The sequence below is a fragment of the Crassostrea angulata genome, chromosome 5, assembly GCF_025612915.1.
Source record: "Crassostrea angulata isolate pt1a10 chromosome 5, ASM2561291v2, whole genome shotgun sequence".
NCBI lineage: Eukaryota > Metazoa > Mollusca > Bivalvia > Ostreida > Ostreidae > Magallana > Magallana angulata.
The window spans coordinates 21323611-21342269 of record NC_069115.1 but is presented as its reverse complement, the minus strand read 5'-3'; the positions used below and the strand labels follow the sequence as shown (position 1 = coordinate 21342269).

The 18659-nt window shown below is 34.1% G+C and overlaps 1 protein-coding gene and 1 long non-coding RNA gene across 2 annotated transcripts; both read right to left on the bottom strand.

Annotated features, from left to right (window-relative positions):
- Positions 1–2223: 2223 nt before the first annotated feature.
- Positions 2224–16833, bottom strand: LOC128184185 (E3 ubiquitin-protein ligase TRIM71-like). The gene is made up of 3 exons (XM_052853548.1): positions 16684–16833; positions 14278–15940; positions 2224–3605 (listed from the first exon to the last, which is right to left on the bottom strand). The coding sequence occupies exons 2-3, from the start codon at positions 15905–15907 to the stop codon at positions 2284–2286; spliced, it is 2952 nt and encodes a 983-aa protein (XP_052709508.1). The 5' UTR covers positions 15908–15940; positions 16684–16833; the 3' UTR covers positions 2224–2283.
- On the bottom strand, positions 6381–10847 carry LOC128184191 (uncharacterized). The gene is made up of 3 exons (XR_008243701.1): positions 10755–10847; positions 9923–9989; positions 6381–9672 (listed from the first exon to the last, which is right to left on the bottom strand). It is a non-coding gene; the product is annotated as an uncharacterized LOC128184191 (long non-coding RNA).
- Positions 16834–18659: the final 1826 nt, after the last annotated feature.

Below are 18659 nucleotides of genomic sequence, written 5' to 3'. Positions count from 1 at the left end.
ATAGTTTTTTCCCCTATTAAAATCAACAGCCAAAAATTTGGATCATATAATTTTTATTTTTTTTAAGATCCTCAATAAGGGACAAAGAAGGGGTAATAATGTCATTATCAACAATGGCGAACAGAGATGTATCATCAGCAAATAATCTAATGTTATCTAATGTGCCATTAGCAATATCATTCATAAATATTAAAAACAAATACTTGCATGCTAAAATATTTATGTACATGTATATGATATTCAAAATAAGTTATAATTGCTAAACAGAGTTTGTTGTTGACATTGATTGTATTTAAAATAAACTTGAATGCAACTATGTCTGATTTTTCTTCTCCTCAAAAGAATGAATAATGAGTGTACATAAAATAAAATTTAGCTATGATCAATCATAGAAAAAACCCTTTTTAATTGTTAAAATTTACTTCTATTACAAGTATCTAATTAATTTTTTTTTCTATTTTAAACATAATCTTTAATATTGCCTGCTATTTTTTATTTAATTAAAAATTCGCCTAAGGTCAATAATTGTACAGACTATAATTCACCTGTAATTAATTTCCTTTGTTCTTTGACACCCTTACCTGTGCACCATTCCCACTTAGCTAAAATCAGTCACCCATAAAAAATTCAGAATTTTAGCTAAGTGGGAAGACACCGATCAAATCCAGCAAAACCTGAAGGGCTTTATGATAGATTTGATCACACCCTGACCGAAATAATCAACTCATAATATTCATGCAAAGAATGATTCCTTAACATTTATATTTATTAAATTTTCGGCATTTGTACAATTAAATACCGGGTATTACATTATGCAAACCCCGCTTGCGCCAAAACAATACGTAGTTTACGTCATTGATGAAATGTATCGAACTATACTTAAAAAAATGATTCTGGTATTATCACAAAGACCCTGAAAAATGGAAAATAATTAGAAATGTCTGCAATGTCAAAAACCTTTGTAATAATGTAAGAAACTTCATCAACAGATTGTTTTATTTATTAACTCATTACATGTTAACTTGCATGCACCTGTAAAATATGTATAATTATACATTAATTAGTTGTATATAAAATACACGAATACTAAACCGTCTCTCAATTCACAGTCATATTTTGATGAAACATACATGTAACACATAATATAAAACAGTTTTGTAATATACATATATATAAACATGTAATATATATATTATATAATCGATTACAGAATTTGCCAATCAGTTAATCCAAATTCGTTCCGATCGATTAACCGGTTACTCGTATCAAATTACGTTTTATGTACATAAGTTTTTGCAGTGTTTTATTTTCTTAAATTTACAGTCATTAATGCCACAGAAAACACGATTTTTTGTAAATAAGTTTCAAGTAATAATATTATATGGCAATTATTTGTCATTATATTTCTCAAGAAAAAATCCCCCAGCAAACAGTCGTGCAATAATGTCCATGCCCGCTGTATCGTAGTCTGTTTATTTTGTGAAGTAAAATATGATCATCAATGGCCAATTAAAGTTTTTCAATTCAATTTATTTCACTCAAACCGTCAACATGACGGTACATGAGGTACATATATATATATATATATATATATATATATATATATATATATATATATATATATATATATATATATATATATATATATATATATGCACACACACACACAAATGTATGTATAGAGTCAGAGGTACATGTACAGCACAAATTAGAGAGAAAAAAATATGAGAAAAAAGTACAAATGTTCAAGGAGGACATGACAAATTCCTAGATTTCCGTTTAACATTGTCATCCTTTTGTGCGGGCCTACATACGTATACGGGCACACACAGGAACATACTGGACAGTTTGTTGATGTATAACATTTACATACTAGTACCATCAGTTTATTTACATATATTTACATTTTCCAGTGTCTTTGCCTGTGATAACACTACGTATAGATTTTGTACTATATAACCCATAATACAAATGACGCCAAATCGAGGCGCCAGCAGAGTTTGCTTATTAATATTTAAATATATAATTGTACGATGGCTTAAAATTATATAAATATAAGTAATAAGGAATCATTCTTTGAATATTATAAGATGATAATTTCAGTCGGGGTGTGATCAAATCTATCATAAAGCCCTTCGGGCTTTATTGGATTTGATCACACCCCGACCGAAATTATCACCTCATAATACTCAAAGAATGATTCCTTATTCCTTATTTAAAACAAGATTTAAAAAAAAATGTTCACCTTGTTGACAATAATGTAACAATATGATCACAGTTGGTTTAAATGTAATACTGGATTTTCTTCACTTTACCCGTTTTATTCTCTGCCACTAAGAGGTTGTTTCTGGTGTCCACACATAAACATTGTAGATCCTGTAAATGACAGTTGTCAATGTAGCGGAGGAACTGTCCATCCTGATCCAGGATGTGGATACAGTTGTTAAGGTTTGATGCCAGGATCCGACTCTGGCTGTCTGTAGTGATGCCGACTGGATGAAATGGTTCCTTGGTAGTAGAGGGTGGACCGGTGTACGTAAACCGGAGTTTCCCGGCCTGATTGACCACCACTACTGCACCGGCTATACAATCAGCTACACAGATATCTAGGTTCTTGTTCTCACTGATGTATTTAGAGTAAACAGTCTCATCAGAGGAATAGAGAGGATGTCCTTTGTCATTGTATTGAATTGTTTGTTTCTCTGTGGACCCAGAGTAACGCACAACTTTTGCTTGTTTCTTATCATCAGTGATCATGACAACCAGGAGATCACCAGAGGAGGTACTACAGATATAGAGAGGATACCACCCCCTTAGTCTGATCACTGTCTGTATCTGTGTATTCTTCACTATGTTCACAGTTCTATCACTGGGATCAGTATAAACTAGTTCACCACTCTGTGTCACTGCTATGTCCTCTGGCGGGTTCCCTGACTTGGTTTGGATTGACTTCACTAGTTTACTGTGGATGTTGTAGAGTCTCATCATGTTGTCCTGACCACACGTCCATACCTCATCATCACATAGACAGGACACACTGCGAAATATATTAGATTCTTCATACTCTGTGTTTATATCTGTGATGATCCGTGGTACATCAATGAGCGGTCTGTCCGGGGGAGAGGACTCAGCACCAGAAGAATCCATTGTGTAGACTTGTTCTTCTGTTTTAATAGATAATGATGACAAAGAACCAATCTGCTGGTAATTCTGTTCTTTGTTAATCTTCTGAGGGGTAAATCTTGGTAAGGAAATCGTGAGTTTAGGAGGCAATCTTCTGAATTCAGCATTCCTGGAGTTGAAGGCAGAAACAATGCTGACATCATTGGAGTTGAGTAGCTTCTTCAGTTCAGCAATGCTCTGTGTGATTTCAGAAATACTGCATTTGATTTCATTTTCCTGCTTATCAAGGACAACCAGTTGTTTGGATTCCATTTCATTCACGTTAGATTTCAGTTTCTTGATAGCATTGTCTATTTCTGTGTGCAAGTCATCTCCATGTTTGTCTAGAGCTGTTGTTAATTTCTTGGAGTTTTTATTCAGATCAGCTTTCTGAACTAAGATGATGGATGCAATCTCTTGATATTTAGGATAAATTGAGTTTTCTAATTCCTGTAGATCTTTTTTTAAGGCGTCTTTTTTAGTATATAGTTTTTTTAAAATGCCAACTTGCTTGTGTCCTAGATGTTCACCAGAGGAGACACACTCCACACAAATAGGTATGTTACATTGTTCACAATGAAGGTCACATAATTGTGTAGGATGCTTTAAACATTTAGGATTTAGTCCTCTCTTGCTAAATGGCACCACTTTGTGATCTTTGGACTCATCGGAGAGATGTTCCCCCACACATGCTTTACATAGATGTATGTGACAAATGTCACAGAACATAGGGGGGCCCGGGGTCTCACAGAGATGGCACCGTAACACATCCTGGGCCCAAGAACGTGGTAGCATGGTCGGACACCTTGATAGATTTTCATCTGATTTCTGAAAGAAACAACAGCTGCTATTACATGTAGCTCACTTCTTTTTAGATTCTTTGTAATATTTACATGTATTATATATGTAGTGATAAATAAACTAGCTAAGTTATGTGGTGGTGGTGGTGGTGGTAGTGGCGGGGGGGGGGGGAGGGTAACATGGCTATAACTCACCCACTATCAATGGGTTTATTTTAAATAAAAGCTTTTATGTTTAATGTATTGTCAGGTTAAAATTAATCTCTACATATGCATTTTATTTTGCTTGCCTTGATGCAAAATGTAATAATTATGCAGAGTCGATCATCTGCTCATAATCTTTGTAGAAGCATATGTAGTATCCATCTTTGCTTGGGTTGTGTTTACCGAACGATAGGGTCCCCCCCCCCCACATATTGCTCGCGGTATTTAACAGTGAAATATAACTGCGCAATACCCTGCTTAAGCGCATGACAACACTATTAAATATTAATATAGTATGTCCTAATGATGACAATAACCGTGCGTTTGTTCAAGATCTTGCATACTCTTCATGTACATAGTTTATCGCATGTCTATTCTTGGGGACAGGGGTTATAGTGTGGGATAAGGTGGGATCGGCCTTGTCATCACACACCTGTGTTTTACCGGCCGAATCAAGGGTATATTTTTAATTATGTATAATTCAATACAGATATTTGTTATTCATCGCGTCTTGATTATCAGTTATTCATAGTATCCATAAACAATATACAAACCTTCACAATCCAACATGGCTAGGCCTAGGTCGATTTGTTTATTTATTCTTCCTGGTCTTTTATCTGGTACGACCATACCACGTGATTAATTCATGGGATTTTAAAACCGAATCGGGTCACCCAGACCAAACCCGAACATTTCGAAATGTGAGAATGGTACATGCATGAAAAATGTTTGCTAGCTGTAACAATATGGCTATATCCTCATCAAATTAGAGCCTTTCTGTCTGATGAGCAATCATATGGCATTGTGTCAGGAACGTAGCGTCGTTTTTAAAAGTGAATGAAGGGTGGGGGGGGGGGGTGGTGGGCAGACTCGTCGAAATATCTTGAAAAGCAAGCAGAAAATAAAGGAATTTCGCCAATCATGAAGAGGGGGTAGGAGAACGTGATACCAACATTTCGTTAATTTCACTTCAATTTTTCATATGCAGTGGCGGATCCAGGAATTGAAGGAAGAGGGTCGCCACTTGTAAGCAAGGGGTCTGGGTCCATGGCAAAGCCTTGGTGGGAGCTCAGGGGGCTAAGCCCCCGGAAATTCCTGAATTCTAAAGATTTTTTTTAGGAAAATGTCAAACTATTGTGATATTTCTTCTCGAGATTACGTGTATACTTAATAATAATCAAAGTACTGAAGAACTGACGAGAATTGATTTTGTCGATGTTTATTTATTCAAAAATCAATGATATGTTATTTTGCATGACAAGTACGTGTAGTTTCTAATTTGAATTACACACATTTTTATAGATTTATGAGATCACTTTCATCTGTTTATCACATTACGTGAAAATCATAGTTAATGACCTTTATTTAAATATTTATATACACGTAATAGTGTTGTGTTGTGCATGTAATAATGTATGCCTAAATATTAGTCAAGGTTTAATACTAGAGTGCACGAGCCGAAGGCGGCAACACAGCATTATTGTTATTATAATCAAAATATTTTCACCGGTTTAGAATTTTCAAATTTTACAATATTTGACCAACAAAATACGTTTTAAAATTTTTTAGATAAGTAAAAATTATTAAAGCACCGGCAGGATTCGAACTCGTGACATACAGATTCGTATTAAACGCTCTAGCCCATTCGCTACTTTGTTAGGTAACAATGTTTGGAAAAAAAATATTTATAACAATATATTTCATTTTATGATGACTTTTTTTCCATAAATATTGATAGGAAGTACGTCACAATATGGAGGTGTCCCATAGCACCTTCAGTGGCCTAGATGCACCATCCCTGCAAGTTTGGTGAAGGAAAAACAAGTAAAAACTTAGATACAGGACATGCTCCAAAAACTTGATCCAGGTCCAGACGCCGAGGGTATAGCAAAAGCTTTCCTATACTACATATCGATGAGCTCAATATCTGGATCGCGAATATATAATACATGTATAGCCTGTATCAGAAAAACAAATCCTCATATTTAACCATCTCCGTTGAACGTCTCTCTATAGAGAGCAAGAGCAGCGATAAATCCAATCCGTTTGCGTGTCCGTTGAAAATTGTTGATCACGAAAATGTCGGGACCAGTGTATTGTAGCGTATAAAACGGATAACATCCGAACCATTCACAAAAACAATCCATACGAGCAATTTGATAACTTTGTAGTGTATTTATGCAGAATAGTAGCATCAAAAAAGGTAGGCACAAAGTCACAATCATAATTATTTTAATGAGGAAAAAAAAAAACTTGAAAGAAATCCATCTGCAACATATTAAATACTCATTAACATGAACGATACTAGATACAAATTGATACAAACAGTGTATGTATTGTATACATTGCATGTTACAATAATAATTGAAGAGCTAAAGTTTACAAAATTAAAGATTTATAAATTCATGTATATGATATCCACTATAAACAAATAAATGGGGAACAGGGGATACTTCAGTATTTTTAGAAGGCAAACAACAGGTAAAAAAATATTTCCTACCGCTTGTAGCTCACAAAATTTAGGCACAAAATTTATGGACACAATGCATTTTTTTGTGTTTTCTGTGAACCAACACACCAAAAATGTCCACAACATAAATATGCAAAATGCAGTTAATTAACAAGGAATGTGTAATAATAATTGCAGTATCCCACATAAGCAGAATGATTATAGTTGAAATAAACATTAGACAGCACAAAAAAGTGTTTGATTTTGAACATCCACACCCACAATATTCAAATAAACTCTATAATTCGAAGAATTAGCTCAGTAAGTCAAGTTCATTCATAAACTGCACCATTAGGTAGTCACCATACATTTAACCCTTAACGCAACAAAGAATGTATATTCTAATATAACAGTGAGAATTCAATATTGATTGATATTATATTGAGAATACATAGAACAGTCAACTCTCTGTATGTGCATGTTGAAACATTGTACAGAGTACACAATGGTAAATCTTTGTTCAATGGGCCTATCACGTTACAACTTATTGCTGCACACTGAAAACCATTATCACAGATTTATCTAATATATCACCCAGAAAAGTGCACTTTCTTATCTAATATTATATCATTCAGATAAGCACATCTTGTCACCACAAAGAAGAAGAATACCGGTAGTCAAAATCCCCTCAATGACATGCCAAATACTCACATAAACATACAAGTACTAGAGAGTTGGTTTTTTTTTCAAAAACATAATGGAATCACTTACAATGAATATCATGTAGAATTCCTCATGAATCTAAAATACTATTTGTCATGAATTAGAAAATATTAAAAGAGATTTTCTTGTACATATAGAATCCCTCATGAGCATGATTATATGGAAAATCTCATACACATGAATGTCATGTCAATGCAATTACATGTATGATAGTAAATCAATCTTCTGTCAATCCAACATCTAAAATTTCTAATGAACATAATGTGAAATATCCACCGGACATGTCAAACATCTAAAATCCCATAAACATGAAAAATACATCAGAAACATATTTAAGAATTTCAGTTTTTCATAAAAATCATACGGAAGGAACGATCACCCATGTACATGATGTAAAAGGATTAATTTAGTTACATATTAAATCTACTTGTACAAGTACACAAGACATAGAGTGACAGAAGAACATATACAATGTCATGTAAATATCTTGTAAAAATAACATTATTTTTTTCCAGAGAGTAGGTTACCTTATGGATACATTATAAATAACATTATTCAAGAAAAATATCCAACATATTGATAATGAAATAAGGGTGAAAATTAAATACCAACACATAATTATATGACTTTTAAAATAACAGAAAGTCATTTTTAATCAGATAAAGTCACAATTGGCAAATATTCTTGAATATTTATCAAATAAATGCAAACATTCTTCTAATATGTAAAGGTATATGTACATGTATTTAATTTAGTGATAAGTCATAGTTTATGCCATAACACAAAACACCCCAGCAAATGTATATTTCACAAAGTTTAAATAAAGAGACAAATACAGATTTGTCTACTAAATGTCACAATATCATTATAAATCATTGTGTAAAATTCCTTGCAAGGCTTAAAAATGTCATGCACTATATGTACTATAAAGTCCAAATATAGAAGAATCCACATACAGAGATCATTAAAATCAATTTTACTATGTTTCCATTGTTTGCCCAAATGTCTGGAACCTACATATTAGGGCTCTGGGCTGGTGCTTTGTGAAGAGCACTTGTCCTGTTGTCCATGCATATTTAGTAAAGAGTAAGAATATATATTCTTTAAGGTACCGCACTACACCTAGACTTTAACTTTTTAAGATGGCGATTTAAATGTTTTGTTAAATTGTTTATATTCAATTAACTAGGCTGAATATCAACATATCTCAGTGGTTAAAGTATCGGGCTTGTGAAACTCAGATCATGAGTTCATATCCACCAAACTTTTTTTTCATATTTACTGAATTAATTTTTTGAAAATATAAATTTTTATCCAAATTGCACATTTTTTCACATATTTGACTTATATACTTCTTATCTATCATAATCAAATAATTTTCCAAGGTATAGTGAGCCACCTTAATTGACAAGGAAAATTGCTTAAATGACCAGTAACCTTTTGTTTATAGGCCTGTAACATATGAGGCACCAAACAAAAATTCCAGTAAAAAAGACAGAAACTAAAATGTGCTGCTTAATACCAGTATCAATAAAATGTCCATTACTTGCTCTACATAGATACAAATCTTAAAATAATTACATGTATCTAATATTGTGGGATGGTTCAATGCCACAATAAATAGATTCAGATTCAAGACAAAGACCAAAAATATACTAGTCTTTAAAATTCATGAAGTGCTTTGAATTGTATGAATGAAAGGCTTAAATTATTGGGACTTAAAAATGAATCTAGCATATGAACGATTCCATGAATATTTTGCAAGATATAAGTTATTGGCTGAATATAAAGCATTGTGGGAAGCGCGTGTCAGTTCATTTACTACAACCATATGCAAACGATGCTTTAATACGCCATTTTAAAGAACAATTCAATTCATCTTGACACCATGCCTTCAAGCTCTTTCCTAACATTAAATTTATGCATTTACGCACATCAGAACAACATACTGGGAGGTTAATAGCACTGAAATCTTAAGAGCATTTTGCTACGATACATAAAGCAGTCTTTCATCACAGCTTTTAAAGAGCATCTTGTCAAATGTCATCACATAATTTGTGAGAGCATCTTAGATTGTATCATAGTTCACGACCTGATCCATCACAAATCTGCTATATTTATTTATTGATATGAATAAGGAAGGTTCTGCCATCTTTTGTGTTATGCCAGCAGTTCTTCATCACTGTCGTCATGGTAACTGATGACCGCCGGGGACTCCTCGCTCCGTAATATACTTATGTCCTCGGTATCTGTGGTGACCTGCACCGACCCCTGAATTCCAAGGTCACTGGCCGAGATCTCTGGGAGAAAATCCTCTACTTCACTTGATGGAATCTAACAATAAAAAGAAACAAGATAAGATAAGAAAGAGGAGGATCTTTCATTTCATTTGATGAAATCTAGCAACAAATTTACTATCATTGTAACAGAGAAAATTAATATTAAATCTTAAATAGTGAAAATCAAGAACATATTTTAAAAAGATTTTCCAATTCACCTGATAGAATCAAATCTAACAACATCTTCACTACTGATGATAAACATACCTCCCAATATCTAGTATAAAACAAGAAATGTTACCTACCTCACTATACCTATATGAACTGGAATGTCTTCTGAATAGCCCTCGAAGTCTGGAAGCTACTGCGTCACTGAAATGTCAGTCAATATACCCGATCATATCAAATTAAATGAAGAGGGATTTCAGGTATAGAAGTTTTCAAGGACTATGCTATCTATAGATTAGTCAAAATCCATCATATACAGAGGTTGGCTCTGTCTATACAAATTTACTAACAAAGAAATAAAGTTCTTTACAGTAAATATTTATATAATGTTTTAGAGATATCAAGATTTGTGTTGGTATGTGACTTTTATTCAATGCCTTAGGTTTTTTTTTTCCATCTGCCATGGAGAAGGGGTAAATCTGTAATAATCTAATGTTTCCAGTGTACATGTATATTGTTGCAATCCTATAGAGGGATGGGGAATTAAGATTTTAGAACTTGTCCCCAATCCCTAGTTACAATATTGCATTAAAGCAATATGAGCTGTATTTTTTGGATTTTTATTCTGCTGCTTAAACCTGCTAGCATGATAAGTCTGCATATAACTTAAACTTTTATGATAATTTAAAATAAGATTTGAAAACATCATTAATTTTTGTCAAAGGAAATATTTCTCGTCTAAGGAATATATAGCAAATCAATTTTTGTACAGGACGAAAAATAATTCAATTTTGCTCCAAATAAGGCTTTTTACGGCCTTTTCCACAAAAATATGGCTAACAGAAATTAAAAAACCATGATATTTTAGTCATTTAGTAGAAAAGAACATTTTGGTAAAAAAAAAAATCAACATAAAAAATGCACCTCATATTGCTTTAAAATACGTTCAGATCAATGGCTGTCACCAACCTTCTCTCCTTTTTGTGGAACACAATCAGAAGTAGACATATCACAATGGCCGACAGGAAGACCGCTACAATGGTCCCCACTGTGCTGCCCGATGAAAATTCTTATTTGTATTTCTGTAGTTTTAACATCTCCAGTTTAATTCTGTTTTATCCTGCCTCAAAAATTCGATATACCATTGCATAATTACGTTATTATATATAACCTAGTTACAAGTAAACAGCTTGAGTATAATTAAATTCTAGAATAGTTACCTTGAGGGCGATGAAATATCCTAATAGCAAATTTTAATTCATTTAATTCACGTGAAATTTCCTAAAAACTATGTACAACGACACATTTTCCAAAACGCATGCCAGGCAAAAGGGATTCTGAATGCACTCCAACTCACATCAGAGATCTTAATTCTTGTGAGTTCTAGTTAGATGAGTAAACTCTTACAATTGTACACCAGAACCATACTTGGAAACTTCGATGTCAACAGAAGTAAAGGAATTTTAATAGAAAGAAGTTTTATAAAAATTAATTAATTAAATTTTTTCACTGTTTGGTACAGAATTTATCTGTAAACTAGTGTAAAAAGGCAAAGAAAAAATCATCACATTTTGGCACCTCCGTAAAATAAAAATCTTAACTATACGCCGTGTACCTAACGACCAGGACGAAACTCCTATATGAATTTTTTTTTCTAAATGAATGAAACCTTCTAAAACTCCAGTGCATCTTCATCGAGTTATCGCTCTTGGTTAAGGTAAATAAATAAATAAATAAATGAATTTGTCAATATCTAGTAAATGATTCAAGAGTGTATAGTGCTAGAATTATTATCACGTCATAATTGATTTGTAGAAACTTTTTCCCGTGCTTTACTGCTTTAAAGGAATTCTGTAGAAAGTTAAACAGTTCCTGGACATTCTATGTTAAATCATGGGAAACGTAATTCCGATACCTATATTCAATTTGACATCATTTTAAAGAGCAGGTCAAGAGCTTGTTTAATTCCATTTTTGGAGAGACTGTACGCATTCTAGATATAATTTATTAGCAATATTTTTACCTTCAGAATAATTGATAAAAAAATATATATATAATTTGATGACAAGACGATGACCCTATGGAAAGGGGTCAAAGTTCAATAGACACATGGACTGTGTTAGTCCTATTGCAATCATTCAGAGAAAGATGTAAAACATATAGTACATGCGCGGATTCAGAAATTTTTACCAAGGGGGGGGGGGGGGTCCATGGTATATTTGTGATAATTTTACTATGTAATTTTGAATATTTTCCAGGGGGGGGGGGGGTCGGGACCCCCCTGACCTCCCCTCGCCTCCCCTAGATCCGCGCATGTACTAGTACTCTGGGATGTTTCATACGGAATATGAATATTGCTAACGCAAAGAGGATATTTTCCCTGCAATCCTAGCTACCTTCCATTTTCCCAAGTCATGAGTTTCTGATCCGATCCGCTCTACGTAACCGTTTATTACGTAGATAGCGGACTCTTGACGTGGGAAGATGGCTACGTTCATATCCGGACGAAACGCCAAAAAAGAAAGAATTTTATTGGTTAATATTTACATTTTAACTGTCTTTGTCTGTTATAACATTACGAATCAATTTTGAAGCCTAAAGCGCGACACAAAATGGGTGTGTCTTATACCATAACCGAAAAACGGTATTGGCTGCGCCGCGTAGTAATACATACGGGTAGCATGTGCTACGTGAAAAAATAGCGGGTTAAAAAATGTTGTTTTTACAGTATAAAAATTGGAAATAATCTAAATATAAGTAATAAGGAATCATACTTTGAATATTATGGGGTTATAATTTCGGTCGGAGCATGGTCAAATCTATCATAAAGCCCTTCAGGTTTTGTTGGATTTGATCACCTAATATTCAAAGAACGATTCCTTATGTATAGACAGTTCTCATTAAAATGGGAATAAAAGTGTCAGATTTTCCCATGCATTTTACATGTTTATCTCCTAAAGAACTTAATTTTCAGAGGTATCAACTTCTTCGGGTGAAAAGAGGGGACATATGAGAGAAAAATATTAGCGTGGTCAAATCTATCAAAAAGCCCTTTGGGCTTTCTTGGATTTGACCACGCCCCGACCAAAATTATCACCTCATTATACTCAAAGAATGATTCCATAAATAAATTGTCTGCCCCAAGTTTCCATGTCCATAACGTGTGATGGACTTCACCCATTTGTTGATTTTCTCTATAAATTCACATATCTTTCGTCAAAGAACGGTTAAGAAAAAGGAAAAAAAATTGTCAGATTTCTTCTCTCACATGTCCCCTCTTTTCACCCAGAGAAATTGATACCATTGAAAATTAAGTTCTTTAGGAGATAAACATACATATATTATACATAAGGAATAAGGAATCGTTCTTTGAGAATTATGAGGTAATCAAATCCAAAAAAACATGAAGGGCTTTATGATGAATTTGATCACGCCCTGACCAAAATGATCACCTCATTATATTCAAAGAATGATTCATTTTTACTTATATAAGGAATAAGGAATAAGGAATCATACTTTGGGTATTATGAGGTGATTATTTTGGTCGGGGCGTGATCAAATCCAATAAAGACACGGGAAAATGTAAATAAATATATATATAATTTTCGGCAATTTTACAATTATATTATCAATATCTTAACATTATTTTCATATCGTATAATTATGCAAACCCCGCTTGCGCCCAAACAATACGTAATTTACGTCATTGATAAAATGTATCGAACTATACATTAAAAAATTGATTCTATAGCATAATCACAAAAACGCTGGAAAATGGAAAATAATTAGTAATGTCTGCAATGTCAAAAACCTTTGTAATAATGTAAGAAACCGCAGCAACAGATTGTTTTCATGTATTGTCCCATTACATGATAACTTGCATTTGCATGTAAAATATGTATAATCATAAATACATTAATTGTATATAAAATGCACGAATACTAAATCGTCTCTCAATTTTTACAGTTACATTTTGATGAAACAAACATGTAACACATAATATAAAACAGTCTTGTAATAAACATATATATACATGTATTATTATTATTAGGGATGGCAATCGATTGCATAAAATTTGCCAATCGGTTAATCGCAATTCGTTCCAACCGGTTAACCGGTTACTCGTATCAATTCAAATTGCATAAATTTTTGCAGTGTTTTATTTTCTTAAATTTACAGTTATTAATGTCACAGAAAACACGATTTTTTGTAAATAAGTTTCAACTAATAATATTACATGCACATATATATGGCAATCATTATTTAATAATATTTCTTAAGAAAAAATCCTCCCAAACAGTCGCGAAATAATGTTGATGCCCGATGTATCGTATTCTGTTTATTTTGTGAAATAAAATGTGATCAAATACTAGTACCATCAGTTTATTGACAGTTAAAACGAGATTTAAAAAAAAAATTAAGATTGTTGACAATGATGTAACATTATGATCTCAGTTTGTTTACATATAATTCTGGATTTTTTTCAGTTTACTTGTGTCCCTCTCAGCCACAAAGAGGTTGTCTCTGGTGTCCACACATAAACCGTATGGATACTGTAAATTACAGTTGTCAATGTAGCGGAGGAACTGTCCGTCCTGATCCAGAATGTGGATACGGTAGTTGGCACAGTCTGCTGTCAGGATCCGACCCTGGCTGTCTGCAGTGATGCCGACTGGATTAAATGTCCTGAAGGGAGGACCAGTATATGTAAACCGTTGTTTACCGGCCTGATTGACCACCACTACTGCACTGGCTATATAGTCTGCTACACAGATATCTAGGTTCTTGTTCTCATTTATATATTTAGGGTAAAGTTCAGATGAATAGAGAGGTTGTCCTTTGTCATTGTATTGGACTGTTTGTTTCTCTGTGGGGCCAGAATAGCGCACAACTTTTGATTGTTTCATATCATCAGTAATCATGACAACCAGAAGGTCACCAGAGGAGGTACTACAGACATATAAAGGATACCATCCCCGTAGTCTGATCACTGTCTGTATCTGTGAATTCTTCACTATGTTCACAGTTCTATCATAGGGATCAGTATAAACTAGTTCACCACTCTGTGTCGCAGCTATGTCCCCTGGTTTCTTCCCTGACTTGGTTTTGATTGACTTCACTAGTTTACTGTGGAGGTTGTAGAGTCTCATCAGGTTGTCCTGACCACGGGTCCATACCTCATCATCACTCAGACAGGACACACCGAATAACTCATTGGATTGTCCATACTCTGTGTTTATATCTGTGATGATTCGTGGTTCATCAATGAGCGGTCTGTCCGGGGGAGAGGACTCAGCACCGGGGATATCCATCGTGTAGCCATGTCCTTGTGTATTGATGGATAATGCTGACAGGGAACCAATCTGCTGATAAATCTGTTCTTTGTTAATCTTTTGAGGGGTGAATCTTGGTAAGGGAACTGTAGGTTTAAGGGGTAATCTTCTGAATTCAGCATTTCTGGAGTTGAAAGCAGAGACAAGGCTGACATCATTGGAGTTGAGTAGCTTCTTCAGTTCAGCAATGCTCTGTGTTATTTCAGAAATACTGGATTTGATTTCATTTTCCTGCTTATCAAGGTCTACTAGGTGTTTGGATTCCATTTCATCCAGGTCAGATTTCAGTTTCTTGATGGCAATGTCTATTTCTCTGTGCAAGTCTTCTCCATGTTTGTCTAGGGCTGTTGTTAATTTCTTGGCGTTTTTATTCAGATCAGCTTTCTGAACTATGATGTTGGATGCAATCTCTTGATATTTAGGATAAATGGAGTTTTCTAATTCCTGTAAATCTTTTTTTAAGGCTTCTTTCTTAGTATTTAGATTTTTTGAAATGCCCACTTGCTTGTGTCCTAGATGTTCACCAGAGGAGACACATTCTACACAAATAGAAATGTCACATTGTTCACAATGAAGGTCACATAATTGTGTTGGATGCTTTAAACATTTAGGATTAAGTCCTCTCTTGTTAAATGGTTCAACTTTATGTTCTTTGGATTCATCAGAAAGATGTTCCTCCACACATGCTTTACATAGATGTATGTGACAAATGTCACAGTACATAGGGGGGCCCGGGGTCTCGCAGAGATGACACCGTACCACATCCTGGGCCCAAGTGCGTGGGAGCATGGTCGGACTCCTAGATAGATTTTCATCTGATTTCTGAAAGAAACAACAGCTGCTATTACATGTAGCTTACTTGCTTATAGATCCTTTGTAATATTTACATGTATTATATATATGTAGTGATAAATATACTAAGTTATGTGGTGGTGGTGGTGGGGGGGGGGGGTGTAAAATGGCTAGAACTCACCCACTATCAATGGGTGCAGCTTGATACATCTCCCCTTATTTTAAATAAAAGCTTGTGTGTTTAATATCTTGTCAGGTTAAAATTAATCTCATCATATATATTTTATTTTGCTTGCCTTGATGCAAAATGTAATAATTATGCAGAGTCGATCATTTGCTCATAATCTTTGTAGAAGCATATGTAGTAACCATCTTTGCTTGGGTTGTGTTTACCGAATGATAGGATTGCCCCATCCCCACATACTGCTCGTGGTATTTAACAGTGAAATATAACTGCGCAATACCCTGCTTAAGCGCATGACAACATGACAACACATTATTAAATATTAATTAAGTATGTCCTAATGATGAAATAACCGTGCGTTTTTTCTAGATCTTGCATACTCTTCATTTACATAGTTTACCGCACATCTATACTTGGGGATAGGGAGTGTGTGAGATAGGGTGGGGTCGGCCTTGTCATCACGCACCTATGTTTTACCGGCCGAAACAAGGGTTTAGTTTTAATTATGCATAATTCAATACAGATAATTGTTGTTTATCATGTCTTGATTATCAGTTACTTATAGTATCCATAAACAATTTATACAAACCTTTACAATCCAACATGGCGTGGCCTAGGCCGATTTGTTTATTTTCTCTTCCTGGTCTGGTGTTACCTGGTACGACCATACCCCGTGATTAATTCATGGGATTTTAAAACCGAATTTCACTTCAATTTCTTGTATGCAGTGGCGGATCCAGGATTTGAAGTTAGAGGGGCGCCACTTGTAAGCAAGGGACCTGGGTCCATGGCAAAGCCTTGGTGGGAGCTCAGGGGGATAAGCCCCCGGAAACTCCTGAATTCTAAAGATTTTGTGGAGTAAAAATGTTAAACTGTTGTGATATTTCTTCTCGAGATTATACTTCAAAATAAAAAAATAATAACAATACAAAATTTCAAAGGTCTGCAGATTTAAGACCTAAAGTATCCTCATCAAAAGCCTCTGCCTTGTAGAAATATACGAAACATTTGTTTTATTTTTTTTCTAAGGAATGACTGCATGTACATGTAAATAAATCAGTTTAAAAAATGGGACGGTGTAAATGAAGTTTATTAAAGATAACCATGCCAGCTTGTATTATAATAAACATGGAAGAGTCATTATTTAAAACACCAGTTTGTATAACCAATAATTCAAAGGTGGTTGACTGGTCACATTTGAACACAAGGGGAGCGTGACTAAAATGGGTTTTCTATATGTTACACCATTTCTTCATATTACACCATGGAAATGGGTCTAATTTTAAGATATCCCACGAGTTTCAAAAAAGTTGATGTTTAAGACTCACAAGTTGTTCATTTTCTTTGCCAGTATGATTTAGCTTTATTTTGACAATTTTATTTAAATCCGGAACTGAAAATGATTGACTGATTGATTGATTGATAATATATATTTTTTTTCATCCAAACCATAGGTAATCACAGATTACTGAGCTCAACGATACGAGGCATCACCTAGCTTTATGAGACCACCTTTATCTGTTGATCACATTACGTGAAAATCATAGTTAAATACCTTTATTAAAATATTCATATACACGTAATAGTGTTGTGTTGTGCATGTACTAAATGTATGCCCAAATAGTAGTCAAGGTTTAATACTAGAGTGCACGAGCCGAAGGCGAAAACACAACACTATTGTTATTATAATCAAAATACTTTCACCGGTTTAGAATGTTCAATTTTTACAATATTTGACCAACAAAATACATTTTAAAATTTTTTAGATAAGTAAAAAAAAATTAAAGTCACGGCGGGATTCGAACTAATGGCTTACAGATTCGTATTAAACGCCCATTCGCTACGATGTTATGTAACAATGTCGGGGGGAAATAATATTTATAACAATATATTTCATTTTATTGTTCATATAATTTCGAAAGGAAGTACGTCACAATATGGAGGCGTCCCATACCACCTGAAGTGTCCCTGATACACCATCTCTGCAAGTTTGGTGAAGGAAAAACCAGTAATAACTTAGATACAGGACTTGCTCCAAAAACTTGATCTAGGTCCAGACGCCTAAGCTTTCCCATACTTCGTATCGGCTAGCCTAATATCTGGATCGCAAATATATAAATAAATATATATGAGAAAAACAAATCCTCATATATAACCATCTCCATAAGAACGTCACTCTATAGAAAGCAAGAACAGCGATAAATCCAATCCGTTTGTGTGTCTGTTGAAAATTGTTGCTCACGAAAATGTCGGGATCAGTGTATTGTAGCGTATAAAACAGATAACATACGAATCATTAAGGAAACAGATCCATGCTAGCAACTTGATATCTTGGTAGTGTATTTATGCGGAAGAGCAGTATCAAAAAAAGTAGGCACACACAGTCACAATCATAATTATTTCAATGAGAAAAAAAAAACAACTTGAAAGAAATCCATCTGCAACATATTAAATAAACTCATTAACATGAACGATGCTAGATACAAATTGATACAAACGTTGTACGTATTGAATACATTACATGTTACAATAATAATTGAAGAGCTGAAGTTTACATAACTAAAG